The following is a 17,296-nucleotide window of genomic DNA, read 5'->3' as shown; positions in this document are numbered from 1 at the left end:
AAGGGAGGGGCTATATGTACAGCTCTGCTGTGGTGCTCTTTGCCACTTCCTGTTAGCAGGAGGTTAATATCCCACAAGTAAGGATAAAATCTGTGGACTCGTCATATCGTAAAAGAAAGTAATTTATCAGGTAAGCATACATTTAGTTTTTTTCATTTGAGGCTTTGTGAAATAGTTTGAGTAACTAACCAAATCTATGGTAAAAAAAAGTGTAGAATTTCTACTTCAATGATTTTGTGTCCCTCTTCACCAATAGATTTGTAGGAGTTGTCCTTATCATCAGTTAACATTAGTCAAAAATATACAACTGATACTGATATATTACATTTAAATAACATCCATTTAACATTTTTTTAAGAAAAAAAATATTTTCGGTGTTTAATAAATGCTTAAACATGATATATATATTTTTTATGTGTAAAATGTTATAAGAAAAAGTGAAAGTCGTCAATGTAGAGGTTTTTAAAACAAATTTATTACAGTTCATGAAAGCATTAGAGAAAAGATGAATAGAGGTAACATCAGTGCGTTTTGTAATCGTTGGCTTCTAAAATAAAACAGTTGTTATGATTTACAATACTGCATATGGCAAATACAACAAAAATCAACAACACGCCTAATTAGCAAATGCCAATTATGATTGCTGCAGTACAAGTAAAATATATGGTTGGTGTGCAAATAGCACAGGTGCTTCATATTATCAATAAACCAATATCCATCAGAGTTTATTCAAAAACAGTGCAAAAGGAAGGGTGTGTCATGAAACGCGTAATATTTGATCAGTCTGGGCAGACATGATGCAGCCAGAAATATAGCCTTCTTATGCAGTGCTAGTGCAACTATTTTTAATATATATATATTTCACGCAGGATTTTATAATCAATATGTCAAGATTTTGATAATATGCTTTACATATTATTAAGCTATTGAATTGTTTTATTAAATTTTATATATTTATTTTTTATTTTCAAAGATTTGTTAGGTTTAGAGATACTGTGTTGGTGCTCTAGTATCTTTTCTGTTGAATATCTAACAATGGCAGAGTATGGCTATGTTATCCATAACACCTAAGGACACAAAGTTGTTGCAGACACCAGTTATTGTATAGTATACAAATTTAGGGTCAGATTACAAGTGGAGCGCTTATGTGCGCTGATATTACAAGCTAACAGCAATGCAAACGCATTGTGTTCATGCGAGCGCGCTTCCATAGGTTCAAATGGGAGCCTCGTTCTGATGCTGTCAGAGACATCATCATCATCAGCAAAGAGGGTAAGTAAATATATATATGTATATGCTGATATACACATATTAACACATAAATATATATGCATATAAGCATATACATATATATTTACAGGAACACACAGTTCCCATAGACAGCAATGTAAAGGCACTTTTCAGTGCCGTTTTTTTTCTACCACTCCACACCTGCCAACTTTAGACCCTAAAAACTTCTTAGTGCAGTTGTTTTTTTATTTGTTTTTTTATTTGAAAAAAAAAAAAAAAAACTTCACTTTTTTAAATAAAAAAACCACAATGCCCTATTTTGAGGGCTTTTGGGGCTATTTTAGAAATTAACCAGAGATCAGATCTGAGTGCTAGTTGCTACCGCGAGCTCGTCCATTTGCGGGCGTGTGATAACTTAGCTCTTCACTTGTAATCTAGCCCATACTATCTAATGTACAACTCTGGCTACCTCTACATACAATGACCCATGCACACATTTTTATATAGATGTCATAGAATTCAGCACTCACAAGAATTTTCATAACTATAGTGCAAATTTATTAAAGTTAAAGATTTAGGGAAAAAGGTAAGTTTAATAAATTGGCACTATAGTTGTGAAAATTCTTGTAGCCACACAATTCTATGACATAAACGTAGTAGGTGGTTGACTATTTTGGTGAATCAGACCACCGACTGTGTTACTATATATTTAGGAGTATCATTTTACTTTACGAGTTAGGGAAGAAAAGTTACTATCCCAGAAGAAAAAAAGTTACTAGTCTACATAATGTTAGCCAGGAAAAATACTAATTTCTTGCTGATTTACTGCAACGTCTTACTTGTCCACTACACTATCAGGTCACTGCTATAGTCAGACAGATTATTAATGTATTTTCTTTTTCCCTTAGAACCCCCCCCCAAAAAAAAACAAAACAAAAAAACAAACAAAAAACAATAACCTGATGGCAATTTATTGGAAATTAACTTACAAGTTTATTACTAACACCGATGGTTTCTGTAATGTTGTATATCTTGCCCAAAACTGATTTACCAAGCAAATTAAAATAATGCACAGAAACAAGCTTGTCTTAGTGAGTTGAAGTATTCTTTTTACATTACCAGTATGAGACATAGGAAGTTTCTTTCTAAAGAAATATTTTTTTTTCTAAGTTATTACAAATGTATAAATAAACTAAACATGAACAGAACATTCATGATTGTCTTAATAAGCTTGTCTCAGAAATTTACATTTCTTTTTTAAAAAATATAAGAATGATAATATTAAATTATCTTGCATTTGTAAATTCTACATATATCTACACTTACATTAAAACTAGCCATGTCTTTGTTCTTTGGTTTAAAACATGTAATATGTCCAGATAAATCATTGCATTTTTCATATATATTTATATACATTACCCACATATATACAACACTATTTTTAACTCCTTTGTTGCCAGTAGGTTATAGCTGTAGTATCCTTAGGCAGCAGAAAAAGTTTGAGTTAATTTTTAAGTAGCAGGATAAATCTTGTTAGGAATATGTATTTTTTCTTTTAGAAAGTTCTAAACAGCAATATGGCACAGACAAAATTTGAGCTTCACTGGTGTGTAAACGGCTTTTGCTTCGGCAAAATATAAGTAGAAATATGCCTGCCAACCTAAAGTGCAATTACAGCTGAGCAGTCACATAAGGCTGGGTCAGGCTGGGTAAAGTTCAAAGCCCAAACTTCAAACACAATGGGTTAACCATCTAAAAAGAAGGCCAGAGGAAGAGGTGAAAGGGAGGGATAACAGGGGGAGAGGAACAACAATGCTGACAACAGTTCTCAGGCATCCAAGTGCGTCAAGTAAACAAATGTCCTTTCTTCAAAGAAAGAGAAGTTTTGGTCCCATGATAATTACGTTTGACAAAATCTTTCTTATTATTTTTAGCTGAGAATGACTGAATATGTTAAAGTACAAATAAAGATAAGAAGGCTTTGGAAAAATACACCAGGAAGGAAGATGCTGGCTGCAAAATTTTTGATGAGAAAGCGCTGGTGCCCTTCCATTGTGGCCTCGTGCCTTATACTTGAGGAGGCACATTGTACAAGTGGTACTTGATATGATGTTGCTCTTCTCTCTGGTCTGTCTGGGCTGGAGCCATCACTCGGCCTTTGGCCATTGAAAAGCAAGTATCTTCCTCTGGCATCTTGCTCCATTCTAAACAGCTCATATTCTGTGTGAGGGAGACGGATACCTAGGGCTACACAGCCATTGGTGTGAGTAACGTCTTGCTCTATTCCAACTTGCCACGAACCTTCAGCCCCACATTCATCACCATTAAATACGTTTAGCAAAGAAGCTGTAGCGAAATCCATGGGTGTCACCTTCATGTGATTTACTGTAAGATAAGTTTAAGTTACTCTTTACACAAAAACACACACATATATATATGTACATATCATCAGTTTTTTGGAATTATGATACGGTTATGGTGGAGTGGGGCTAATGTCAAAGAGTGAAATTTAACAAATAAAACAAATATGTAGCTAAACTGTTGGTGAATGTGGTGATTCTTATGCTCAAAGTGATAGTATACTGTTTGTTAGTATAGAAAATTAAAGGGATACTAAACCCAATTTTTATTTCAACATTCAGATGATTTGTCCAAGGATATAGATATGAATTCAATATCATTATGTTATTGTATCATGATTTTGTATGTCAATACATACAAAATTATGATTTTCATGAGTATTTTTTCCTTATGTAGGACACGTCAGGCAATGTGTTAACTCATTAATTCAAGGGGGGTCGATCCGATAAAAATCGTCGCCCGCAAAAGCCGGCGACGCCAATAATTGCGCGGATTTGGTATCCTATATACGGCGTAAGCTAGAAGTTACGCGCGTATATTTCTGCCGTCGCCCGCAGTTTTTTGGGCCATAGGCAGGTATACCAAACCCGCGCAGTTTGGTATCCAATATGCAGCGTAAGGACTTACGTGGCGAAAATGGAGAAAACTTACTCCATTTTCACCTCGCCACAAAAAGCAGCCGTAAGAAGCCTTACGCTGACTATTGGAGCCCCGTAACTCCCTAAACTAACTAGAAAATAAACCTAACACCTAACGCATGCGCAATGTCTATCTCCCTGTCAACCGCGATCCCCCCCCCCCCCGAAATCCCTAATAAAGTTATTACCCCCTAAACCGCCGCTCCCGGACCCCGCCGCCATCTACATAAACTAGCCCCCTACTGTGAGCCTCTAAAACCGCCGCCATCTACCTTATCTATCCCCTAATCTGACCCCTTACACCGCCGCCACCTATATAAAAATTATTAACCCCTAATCTAATCCCCCTATACCGCCGCCAGCTATATTAATATTATTAACCCCTAATGTAAGCCCCTTACACCGCCGCCATCTCTATTAAAATGATTAACCCCTAATTTAATCTACCTACCCCGCCGCCAGCTATATTATCTATATTAACCCTAAGTATATTATAGTTAATATAGTTATTACATTATATATATTAACTATATTAACCCTAATTATATTAGGGTTAATATAGTTACTATAGTATTTATATTAACTATATTAACTCTATCTAACACTAACACCCCTAACTATATTTATATTAAATTAATCTAATTAATTTATAAACTAAAATATTCCTATTTAAATCTAAATACTTACCTATAAAATAAACCCTAAGATAGCTACAATATAATTAATAATTACATTGTAGCTATGTTAGGGTTAATATTTATTTTACAGGTAAATTGTTAATTATTTTAACTAGGTATAATAGATATTAAATAGTTATTAACTATTTAATATCTACCTAGTTAAAATAATTACCCAATTACCTGTAAAATAAATCCTAACCTAAGTTATAAATACACCTACACTATCAATAAATTAACTAAACTACAAACATCTATCTAAAAATACAATTAAATTAACTAAACTAAATTACAAAAAAAAACAAACACTAAATTACAAAAAATAAAAAAAAGATTACAAGATTTTTAAGCTAATTACACCTATTCTAAGCCCCCTAATAAAATAATAAACCCCCAAAATAAAAAAAATTCCCTGCCCTATTCTAAATTAAACATATTTCAAAGCTCTTTACCTTACCAGCCCTTAAAAGGGCCTTTTGTGGGGCATGCCCCAAAGAATTCAGCTCTTTTGCATTCAACAAATACAATCCCCCCCCCCCATTACAACCCACCACCCACATACCCCTATTCTAAACCCACCCAAACCCCCCTTAAAAAAGCCTAACACTACCCCCCTGAAGATCTCCCTACCTTGTCTTCACCACACCGGGCCGAACTCCTGATCCGATCCGGGCGATGTCGTCCTCCAAGCGGCAAAGAAGAATTCTTCCTCCGGCGATGTCATCCTCCAAGCGGCAAAGAAGAATTCTTCCTCCGGCGACGTCTTCCTCCAAGCGGCAGCAAAGTCTTCATTCTTCCGGCGGCATCTTCAATCTTCTTTCTTCGCTCCGCAGCCGCGGAGCATCCATCCCGGCCGACTGCTAAACTTGGAATGAGGTACCTTTAAATGACGTCATCCAAGATGGCGTCCGCCGAATTCCGATTGGCTGATAGGATTCTATCAGCCAATCGGAATTAAGTTAAAAAAATCTGATTGGCTGATTGAATCAGCCAATCAGATTCAAGTTCAATCCGATTGGCTGATCCAATCAGCCAATCAGATTGAGCTCGCATTCTATTGGCTGTTCCGATCAGCCAATAGAATGCTAGCTCAATCTGATTGGCTGATTGGATCAGCCAATCGGATTGAACTTGAATCTGATTGGCTGATTCAATCAGCCAATCAGATTTTTTTAACTTAATTCCGATTGGCTGATAGAATCCTATCAGCCAATCGGAATTCGGCGGACGCCATCTTGGATGACGTCATTTAAAGGTACCTCATTCCAAGTTTAGCAGTCGGCCGGGATGGATGCTCCGCGGCGGCGGAGCGAAGAAAGAAGATTGAAGATGCCGCCGGAAGAATGAAGACTTTGCTGCCGCTTGGAGGAAGACGTCGCCGGAGGAAGAATTCTTCTTTGCCGCTTGGAGGATGACATCGCCGGAGGAAGAATTCTTCTTTGCCGCTTGGAGGACGACATCGCCCGGATCGGATCAGGAGTTCGGCCCGGTGTGGTGAAGACAAGGTAGGGAGATCTTCAGGGGGGTAGTGTTAGGCTTTTTTAAGGGGGGTTTGGGTGGGTTTAGAATAGGGGTATGTGGGTGGTGGGTTGTAATGGGGGGGGGGGATTGTATTTGTTGAATGCAAAAGAGCTGAATTCTTTGGGGCATGCCCCACAAAAGGCCCTTTTAAGGGCTGGTAAGGTAAAGAGCTTTGAAATATGTTTAATTTAGAATAGGGCAGGGAATTTTTTTTATTTTGGGGGTTTATTATTTTATTAGGGGGCTTAGAATAGGTGTAATTAGCTTAAATATCTTGTAATCTTTTTTTTATTTTTTGTAATTTAGTGTTTGTTTTTTTTTGTAATTTAGTTTAGTTAATTTAATTGTATTTTTAGATAGATGTTTGTACTTTATTTAATTTATTGATAGTGTAGGTGTATTTATAACTTAGGTTAGGATTTATTTTACAGGTAATTGGGTAATTATTTTAACTAGGTAGATATTAAATAGTTAATAACTATTTAATATCTATTATACCTAGTTAAAATAATTAACAATTTACCTGTAAAATAAATATTAACCCTAACATAGCTACAATGTAATTATTAATTATATTGTAGCTATCTTAGGGTTTATTTTATAGGTAAGTATTTAGATTTAAATAGGAATATTTTAGTTTATAAATTAATTAGATTAATTTAATATAAATTTAGTTAGGGTTAGATAGAGTTAATATAGTTAATATAAATACTATAGTAACTATATTAACCCTAATATAATTAGGGTTAATATAGTTAATATATATAATGTAATACCTATATTAACTATAATATACTTAGGGTTAATATAGATAATATAGCTGGTGGCGGGGTAGGTAGATTAAATTAGGGGTTAATCATTTTAATAGAGATGGCGGCGGTGTAAGGGGCTTACATTAGGGGTTAATAATTTTAATATAGATGGCGGCGGTGTTAGGGGCTCACTTTAGGGGGTTATAGATATAATATAGCTGGCGGCGGGGTACGGGAGCGGCGGTTTAGGGGTTAATAACTTTATTAGGTTGCGGCGGGGTACGGGAGCGGCGGTTTAGGGGTTAATAGCTTTTTTATTGTTAGGCTAGTGAGGGGGGATAGCGGATAGAGGGTTAGACAGTGCGGGCTATGTTAGGGAGGCGTGTTAGACTTGTTGGGCTATGTTAGGGAGGCGTGTTAGACTTGTTGGGCTATGTTAGGGAGGCGTGTTAGACAGTGCGGGTGTTTTAGACTTTAGTCAGGTTTTATAGGCGCCGGCAGTTTCTAACGTGCCGCAAGTCACTGGCGACGCCAGAAATTTGTACTTACGCAGATTTCTGGACATCGCTGGTTTGTCAGACTTACGGCACGTTAGCATCTGACGGCGACCTATATGGGATAGCTCGAGTTGCGAGCTGAAACTGCGGGCGACGCCGGTTCCCTCGCTTGCGCCGCAAACTGCGATCTATATCGGATCGCGCCCAAGATGTGCAGCTCTCTAAATGTATCTAAATTTGTTAACTACTCTTAGTTTGATATTCATATGTTAGTGTTGGTGCTGTATTATACTTTGAGTGAATGGTTACATATGATTGGCTCAAACGTATATAGTCTTAATTGTTTTTAACCAATCAATGATTTTTGTACCCTTTTTAAATGGATGTTGTAGGATGACACAGTAGGCTATGAATATGGCTACAAGCCGAAAAAGCGTAAGCCGTTCTGTGTGTTTGCTGTTACTTTACCTCATTTTTAATTTGAAGAATAAAAACAAGTTTGGAGATTTACTTTGCAAGACGACTTCACTTATCTTTTGTTGAATCAGATAGAGCATGCAATTTTAAGCAACTTTCTAATTTACTCCTATTATAATTTTTTCTTTGTTTTCTTGCTATCTTTATTTAAAAAGCAGTACTGTTAAGTTTAGGAGCCGGCCCATTTTAGGTTCAGCACCATGGATAGCACTTGCTTATTGGTGACTACATTTAGCAAATCAATAAGGAAGCATAACGCAGGTTCTGAACCAAAAATGGACCGGCTATTAAGCTTTACATTCCTACTTTTTAAATAAAGATAGCAAGAGAAGGAAGAAAAAACGATAGGTCAAAAATGAAATGTGCTTGGTTGCACTTCAATTTCAAATGTAAGCATTATGCAATATACTTGCATTAGCAAAAATGCTTCTGGTAAAATGTATTACTGTTTTCCTGCAGCATACACACATATCCTTCTCAGAGAGTCAGCAGTGGATTGTATGACACAAATTACATATTGAGAAGTAATACACCACACTGCCAGCTTCTGAGAAGGTGTGGTGTTTGAATATTAGTTCATGGGCCCTCACAGCATATGTGCATATGCTGCAGAAAAACAGTAATTACTTTTACTAGAAGCACTTTTGCTAATGGAAGTATATTGAAAAAAAATCTTATATTTCAAATTAAAGTGCACCCATGTACATTTCAATTTTGACCTTTCTTTCCCTTTAAGGGCTCAAAATAGGAGAACAGCTTTGAAGAGAGCAAAGTTGTTTTACTGCTCATAAGCATTTTATTTTACATTCTCAAATTGTTTTATATGAATATTAAAAATCACAAATAAAATGGTATTTAATATCTGAAGTTTCCTACACAGTACCTCCTACTTCGCCTGTCTAGAAGATGTGAGCGTTTCCTATACTAAGTGAACTATGAGCATCTAACTTACCTTTAAACACAAATTCAGTTCCGCCCATGACTTTAGACGAGTGCACTCCCCTGCTATACCGGCCCTTGGCATAGATGGTAAAAGTAGGGTGCTTGCAGATTGGATCTGAATAATGATAGTAAAATCCTTCCCAGGTGTGGTTATTATCGTGGAAGATGAAATGTCTTGTGAGGAAGAGGACTTCAGGTCGTACTTCACACCTCTGGCTTACCCACTCCCCATTTAGTCCAACCGTCAGGTCTGCTTTGGGAGGGAGAATTGGAGGGTGATATTCATCTGAGCGGGAGATGATTCTGCAGGCGATGCAAGACTGGTCATGGTTCTGAAACACAAACATACAAGAGTAAGCATCCCAGAAGACAATTTTTCTTATCAATATTCACCACAGTTCCTAACTACTTGTTCACAGTCTGCTGTTAGTCTACTCAGATGTTTTCCCCATGGTTAGTGACAGAGTAAAAGCAGCACTGTAATATATAGTTATGAATATACAGTATTAGTACTGGAACATTATGCAGGTAGTCTAAGGAGTGGCTCCTAATCTTTCCGAAAAGTCAATGTATGTGAATTATGTTTATGGAGATTAAAAAGTTCAATGGGCCCCAAAAGTCCAGTAGCCTTCAAAGAAGGACATGTCTGTGATTAAGGTTCCTTTGGAAGGCAGAATATATCTGTAGTTTTAATGTTTTGACTATTTTTCATCATTTTAAAGATAATTTTTTTTTTTTTAAAGTCTTCAAATACCCACAATACTTTGTGAAGTTTTACGATTGTAAACTTAATCGTTATGGGAGTAATCAGTGTAACTATGATCAAAATCTAACCCCACATTCATTTATGATTACTTTTTTTGCTTCTAAATAAGTGTTTCGAGGGCTAATCGCTCAGATTTACTCATACCGCTCTTCCACCAGGCGCCAATCTACACTTTAATTTTTTCAGTGTCGTTTCTTCATCTGGCCAATCATGAATGAAAGTTAGGTTACATTTTGATCATAGTTACACTGATTTCTCCCATAACGATTACGTTTACAATCACTTTAATCTGGGTTGGTTTTCCAAAGATAGGCACCATGTTTTATACATGTCAGCATTTGGCAGTGGCCTCTGAAAGGATTTCAGTGGTCTGGTGGATGAATTTAAAATCATATGGCACCTACAGAATCTTCTGTCTCCTTTGATGTAAGCCTGCTGTTTTACTTTTAAAATATTGGTGTTTATTTTGCCCACTTTCCCTGTAATTAACCACTGAAAATAGAGAGGCTGGAGTGCATCCTGCAGAATTCAGAATACTGATCTTGCAACATAGGGGGATATTTATCAAAGGTCTGGCGGTTCTGGTCCGACAGTGCCAATCAGGTCCGCCAGACCTCGCTGAATGCGGAGAGCAATACGCTCTCCATATTCAGCATTGTGCCAGCAGCTCTTGTGAGCTGCTGGTGCAACGCCGCTCACTGCATATTCGCGGCCAATTGGCCGCCAGCAGGGGGTGTCAATCAACCTGATCGGGTTGAATTGTGGCGAAGTGTGTCCGTCTGCTCAGAGCAGGTGGACATGGTTATGGAGCAGCGGTCTTTAGAAACACGGGGCCTCAAGCTTCATATCCGGAGCTTGATAGATATGCCCCATAGTATACAGTGACTGCTTGATCAGTGCAAGATCTGATTTATACCTTTCCCCATCTGTTCGCAGCAAAATATGTAAGAAATACAATACTCAAGAGACTTTTCAGGATTGCATAATAATAAAAATGTGCTAAAAAATGACCGTTCTACAGTATTGGATTGCTGATATATATATATTATTTATGTAAAATTACTTAAATGTCCTTTTAAATTCTTGTTACCCACAAGAAACACAGTACCACCAAATACTGCTTATAATCAAATGTGCATATTATTGCCATGTTAGGCGTAGGAAATGTACTACAACGTAACACACATTGTAAAGCTTAGCTTGAGCTACAGACAAACGCAAATAAAAAAACATGATGTATTTTAGAAAAAATTGATATAAAAAATAAAATCTGGTAGAAAAATGGTTAAAATACAATTCTTATGCTGCTTTTAACTTGACTTGCTGTGCAGTGCACTTTAGTATTGTGAAGAATAAGGAATTGTACTGTGTTTGATGTGGTATCAAAGCACTCTTTGATCTTGATTAGAATATTTTCTGCTGTTTCTTGGAGGACATATTTGTTTGCATGAATTACTTTTTATTGTTGCAGCTCTGTTCTGTATTACATGTTACCAACAACAAGTAAAGGACAAAGCCACACAAAACTGGAACTAGAAACATTTATCACATTATCTGGTGAAAGCTCTCACTCATAAATAAATAAAAGAACATTATGAATCTTGTCACCAGTATGGATTGGTGAATGTTTTGCCACATTTGTTAAAATAATGAATACACTGACCAAATTAGATCATTGTTTTTGCAAACAGCTGTTAATTTCTCAATTTAGCTTTTGAATGTTGATTCAAACCCTTCAATTTATGGCTACTGGAATCAATATTCAAATGTAATATTTTAAAATTTAATTTGAATATTCAAATGTCACATTGTTCTCTCTAGAAACATTCAGATGTCAAAGGAAATGTCAAACATTTGTTCAGTCGTTTAAATGTCAACAAACTGACATTTAACCACCAATCTATACTGGTTGCATATACTGTTCAAGTAATACAAAATATTTTGACAGACATACTTCTGTTTGTATTTATAGATAGCAAGTCATATTTAAGTATATAACTCATCAAAACAAATAACTGTAGTCTGCATTTTTAGTATTTTAATTGTTTCCATGTACCAGACGCCTGTATGATTGTAAGGCAAAAATGTAATAGGAATTTTGGCTGAAGATGTAGTTTAATTGGTCTGTTTCTTTAATGTTCGAAAATGTGCCTTTAATTACGTATTCATACCCCCAGGCCTGATAATCTATGTGTAGAACACATTCTACCCTCAATAACAATATTCACAGGGACCATTTTATAGGATCCTAAAATCTTGTGGAAAAATCTATGAGGAACCTTGTTTTGAAGCACAATATAATTGTCTTTTCTTAGCCAATAAAATGTAAAAGCAGTCTCATTAGTTTTCATTTGAAAACAGAGATTCATTCATTGTGGCCTTTATGAGCTGAAAGATGTATGCAATATGCAATTAAAATAAACTTGTTGACGTAAGTATGGATCATTATAAATATGGTGCACGTCCAATGCATTTTAAAAAAAAATCTGCATCTTAAAGTGATGGTAAACTTTCCCCTATGTATAAACAGACCCAGAATGTTAGCAATATTTTAGATGGAGTTTAATTATTACCTGTAATCAAGATGCACAATAACTAACTTTTTTAGTATAGCGATGAAATTCAAAAACCCTGCGCTCCAGCTGCCCACTTTTTGGTGAACTAACAGTTTGAACTATTCTATCTCCAATCAGTGCTCTAGCTACAAACAAAGTGCTGTACAACTAAAGCACTGATTGGATAACAGTTCAGACCACTAGCTCACAAAAAAATTACTTTTGAAGTGGGCGGCTGGAGAGTGGTGTATTTGAATTTCAGAGTTATATTAAAAAGTATGTTAAGTTATAGTGCATCTTCATTACAACTGATGAATTAAAAGGGACAGTCAAGTCAAAATTAAACTTCCGTTATTTATATAGGGCATGCAATTTACTTTTATCATCAAATGTGCTTTGTTCTTTTGGTATTCTTTGCTGAAAGCTAAACCTAGGTAGGTTTATTTATTGATTTCTAAGCAGTTGAACTGCCTCTTATTTCAGTGAATTTTGACAGTTTTTTACAGTTAGACAATGCTAGTTCATGTGTGTCATATAGATAATATCATGCTCACTCCTGTGGTGTTATTTATGAGTCAGCATTGAATGGCTAAAATTCATGTCTTTCAAAAGAACTGAGATAGGGGAAGTCTGCAGAGGCTTAGATACAAGGTAATCACAGAGATAAAAAAAAGTATATTAATATATATTGTTTATGCAAAAACAGGGACTGGGTAATAAAGGGATTATCTATCTTTTTAAACAAAAAAAATTGTCAAGTAGACTCCATCCGGATATGTTTATACAAAGGGGAAAGTTTACCATCACTTTAAAAAGATAATAAAACATCGTTCCAGGCACTAAGAAGAACCAACCAAGAACCAAGGGATTGTGTAAAACATCCAATCTTTATTATACAAAAATTGCTCAAATCCCTCAATTTTAAAAAATGTAAATTCAGCTTAATGTAGCAAGAGGGAAGCAGATCTAGGTGCACGCAAAACGAACTCACTGCGGCCTCATCACTGAAGTGCACAGCATGGATCTTGAAGTAGAGGTTCAAAGAAACCAAATGAGCACTAAAAACAAACAAAAAACAACAACATAGGTTGTAGAACTCTCAACTGTCCTGCATTTTAAGGAAGAGTCGTGACTTGGAATCTTTTTCACTCTGTGTCACATTTCTCCTTTACCTATAAGTGAGATTGGGGACTGTCTATCCCTGCCACTCCGACTGCTATGACTCCACCGACAGCATAACTAGCTCCACCTACACCATGTTGACTGTGCACATTTCCACCCTGACTCCACCTTCCAGGCTGGTGTATTATTCAGGAGATTTTGGGATGTATGGTACTATAAATTAAGTGCACCTAAATTATCAGATAAAATTAGCAAATAATATAAATTCAGCAAAAGCTGCAATATTTCATTTTTTTTTTATATTTGCACTTTTTATTTATTTATTATTTATTGAGGTTTCTTTAAAGAATTACAAATATCGTAAACAAATCGGTTCATACACTCAGTTTTGTAGAATAGTAAATTTTCTCACTTTCCATATTAATTGCAGTTATATATTCCAGACTTATATCCAAGCTCACAATATTAACACTTCATAAATGTGTATCAAACTAGAAAGCTCAAGTATAACATGTTCAAGAAACCTCATTTCTCTCTCTCGGTCTTGGATGCTTGTTGAAGATCAAATATTGAGCAAAGATGATAGAACTATAATAATATTGTGTGCGGTGACAAATACTAAATAATGCAAATACTCATTGGAGGGTGTTATATATGAACAGATCTATATTGTATGGGGGTGTGAAGTGAGTAAACCACGAAAAAGCTTGTTTTAAGGGGTTTACCTGGGGGGTTTAAAGGAAATCATACTGTTTTGGAGGGCTGGATCATACTCTAAATTAGTCAGGCTGCTTACATAGTTGGTTTACAGAATCTGTCATAGTAAATCCCAGTCATTTTTAAGCATTCAGGTACTCTTTAGCAACTGTGATCAGTAAGCTCCCACATGTTATCTAGGATCGAAACTTAATACCCAATATTTGCAGGTAACAATCATATAGAGTCACTCTTGAACCTTTAGCAACTATAAGTGAAAAACTAAACAGTATACTATATCATAGCATTAAAACACTATAACAGAGAATACACTATAAGGATGTTAGGTGAAAACGGTAAGAAATAAACCATGTTCTTACTAAAGTACTGTCAAACGTCAGTTTTCCCCTAGGTAATTATGTGCATATGTAGGGTATATAACTCTGCAATAAACATAAAATAATATACCTAAAGGCATCAGGGCAGTGTGTATATAATCATGCATAGGTATTCTATTTTACAAATTATTTCCCCTAGTTAGGGCTCAGCTAAAATCTGAGACCATATGAGACAGTCCACTGTCAGCGGATTATATGAAAGAGACTTTAATATTAAGATTACCAAGTTGCTCCGGCCCCAAGCAACTAATGTAACTGTATAGCGTCACTAAATGTGTATGACTCAAAACTAATATAATATATAATGGGGAATAAGAAAATAGGAGCTATTTGTATAGCAATTATCTAAAGTAGGAGCCCTGTAAATCCTCAGTCACAATGTTTAGTATAAAGCATTGGAACATATGCAGGCATAATACTAAGCAGGGTAAACAACATGAGCAACCAACAATAAGGGTAGGAGTCTAGTCAGAAAACATAAGCCTCAACACCACATTTATATTTAGGGTATGAAATAAGCGTTCAATCAGCCAGCTGCTGGGAATGATTGGGTGACTATCATGAAGAGTCTCAAGCCAAAATGTCTTCATAGAGATATATCTAATGGGGTTGAAGTGGCGTAGGTAGCTTTTACTCAATATCAGTTTTTGATTCACCATGATTGTTCAGTCCCGAGGTAGAGTTACTAACCGTAATATAGAAAATGGCAACTTATTTTGACAGTTTGTGCCTGAGGGAAGTTCATTACCGAAGTAGATATACTGCTAGAGTCCCTGCATTATTGATCTTATACCGGAGCTTACATCAATATCAGCCAATGACCATTTTCATGCAATTCTGGCTATAGGTGTCTGCTGGAGTAGCATCTAGCCGTTTCATTAAGATCATTTCAGTTCCCTGGATGGACCATTTAAGTGGGTCGCATATATCATAGGTGACTCCTGAGCCGATGATGACCTGAGCCAAAAGTGTATAGGAGGGGCTCCCAAACTTCAGTGACTTGAGATCGTTACCCCAGCCTCCTAGATATCTGTAGCGGGGATCTGCGCGGTAGTCATTTGGAATCAAGGACAAGATCTGTAAATCATTACCTGCTTTCTTTATAGTTGAGCTTGGTTCTTCTAGTGTATAGATCTGTCCATCTAGCTGTGCTTCTTGAATGCTCAATCCGGCAGTAAGATGTTGTGCTGTGTGTGGGCGGGTAGGTGCCTGTCTAGTGATGATAGCCTCTGAATCAGTTGGTACTTCCACAATATTTTGTGTAGACTCTGATAGAAAGGACCCCTATGTAGCCCACTCAGAGGGAGTTACATGGTATGTTGGTATTATGAGGAGCATAAATCTAAGTTCTATTTTGAGCTGCTGAAAATGTTGCATGATTAGGCCCTGCATGGCTTGTCCCCATGTTTCCACCGCCACCATTTTACTTCTGTAATTGAAGATGGTCGTTCAATTTCCAGGTATTTATCCTATTTCAGGATATCTTAACCCCAGAGTTTGGGGGGGGGGGTATGTTTGCAGCAGCCCCAGACCTGTGCTTCACACCTCACACCAGCCCGGTTTTGTGAGATCCTGCTGTGTGCTGCTCAAGCGCAGCAGGTAGAAAAATGGCTTCTAGGCCTGTGGAGATGAGTGTCACACAGCTGTCTCAAAGAGCATAGGAATAGCACTGTCAGAACATCCACTCTTAACTTCTGTCAAATCCCAACTGGACAGATGGTGACATACGTATGAAATAATAGAGGTTTGTTGTAAGGAACCCACACAAAAGAAAATCGACAATATACACTTTTAATAAGTTTATTAAAGGGACATGAACCCATTTTTTTTCTTTCATGATTCAGACAGAGCATTGAATTTAAAAAAAAATCCCAATTTACTTCTATTATTAAGTTTGCTCTCAGTTATTCTTTGTTGAAGAGCATACCTAGGTAGGTAGCGTGCATGTGTCTGATAAATTACATGGCCTGCAAACTGCTGCTAATCTAGTGCTCTTGTTAAAATGTAAAATTGTTAAAAGTATTTTTGCAAAACTACTGCCATACAGTGATCCAGACGCTCCTGAGCCTAGCAACCTGCTATTCAACATGTAGTATTTTAAAACTATTTCTGATTTACTTCTGTTATTACATTTACGTTATTCTCTTGGTATCCTTTGTTTAAAGCAGGTAGCTAGGCTCAGGAGCACGCACTTTATTATTTTATATACACATCACCACCACTTTCCTAAAACACTGGTTTACATTCACTAAAGATAAAAAGAGTTTTTCACTGAGATGAAATCTGTTCAGTTATCTGTTTATAGGGTAAATCCATTGTTTGTTTTTGCTAGTGAATTTTTATTGAATCTGTGTCAACACCCATTTAAGGCCTATGCATATATATTAAATATGTAACATTTGACTTCTTGGCTGTCAAAAAGGGTTCCAATGCCATACGCAAGCATTATTATTTTGTTCATTTATATTATTATTATGTTTTTAATTATTATTATCATAATTATTATTATAATTATTAATATTATTAAAACGTACCAAAATTTATAATCAGGTATTAAGGACAGTTGGGAGTTCAGTTAAAGTATTTTTTTGTTTTTATTTGTTTGAATGGAGTACATCACCCAAAAAATATTATACAAAGTGGCAACCAATTTCAAACAGTCTG

The 17,296-nt window shown here is 36.1% G+C and overlaps 1 protein-coding gene across 1 annotated transcript in view; it reads right to left on the bottom strand.

Annotated features, from left to right (window-relative positions):
* Positions 1–453: 453 nt before the first annotated feature.
* APCDD1 (APC down-regulated 1) overlaps positions 454–17,296 on the bottom strand; it is a 92,508-nt gene continuing 75,665 nt past the window's right edge. The window contains exons 4-5 of the mRNA XM_053714914.1: positions 9,106–9,427; positions 454–3,615 (exon numbers count right to left, since the gene is read on the bottom strand). Of these exons, the coding sequence (XP_053570889.1) occupies positions 3,161–3,615; positions 9,106–9,427 (777 nt within the window). The 3' untranslated portion in view covers positions 454–3,160. The remainder of the gene's footprint in view (positions 3,616–9,105; positions 9,428–17,296) is intronic.

Source organism: Bombina bombina, chromosome 5 (assembly GCF_027579735.1).
Source record: "Bombina bombina isolate aBomBom1 chromosome 5, aBomBom1.pri, whole genome shotgun sequence".
NCBI classification, from domain to species: Eukaryota; Metazoa; Chordata; class Amphibia; order Anura; family Bombinatoridae; genus Bombina; species Bombina bombina.
This window is presented reverse-complemented; position numbering and strand designations above follow the sequence as displayed.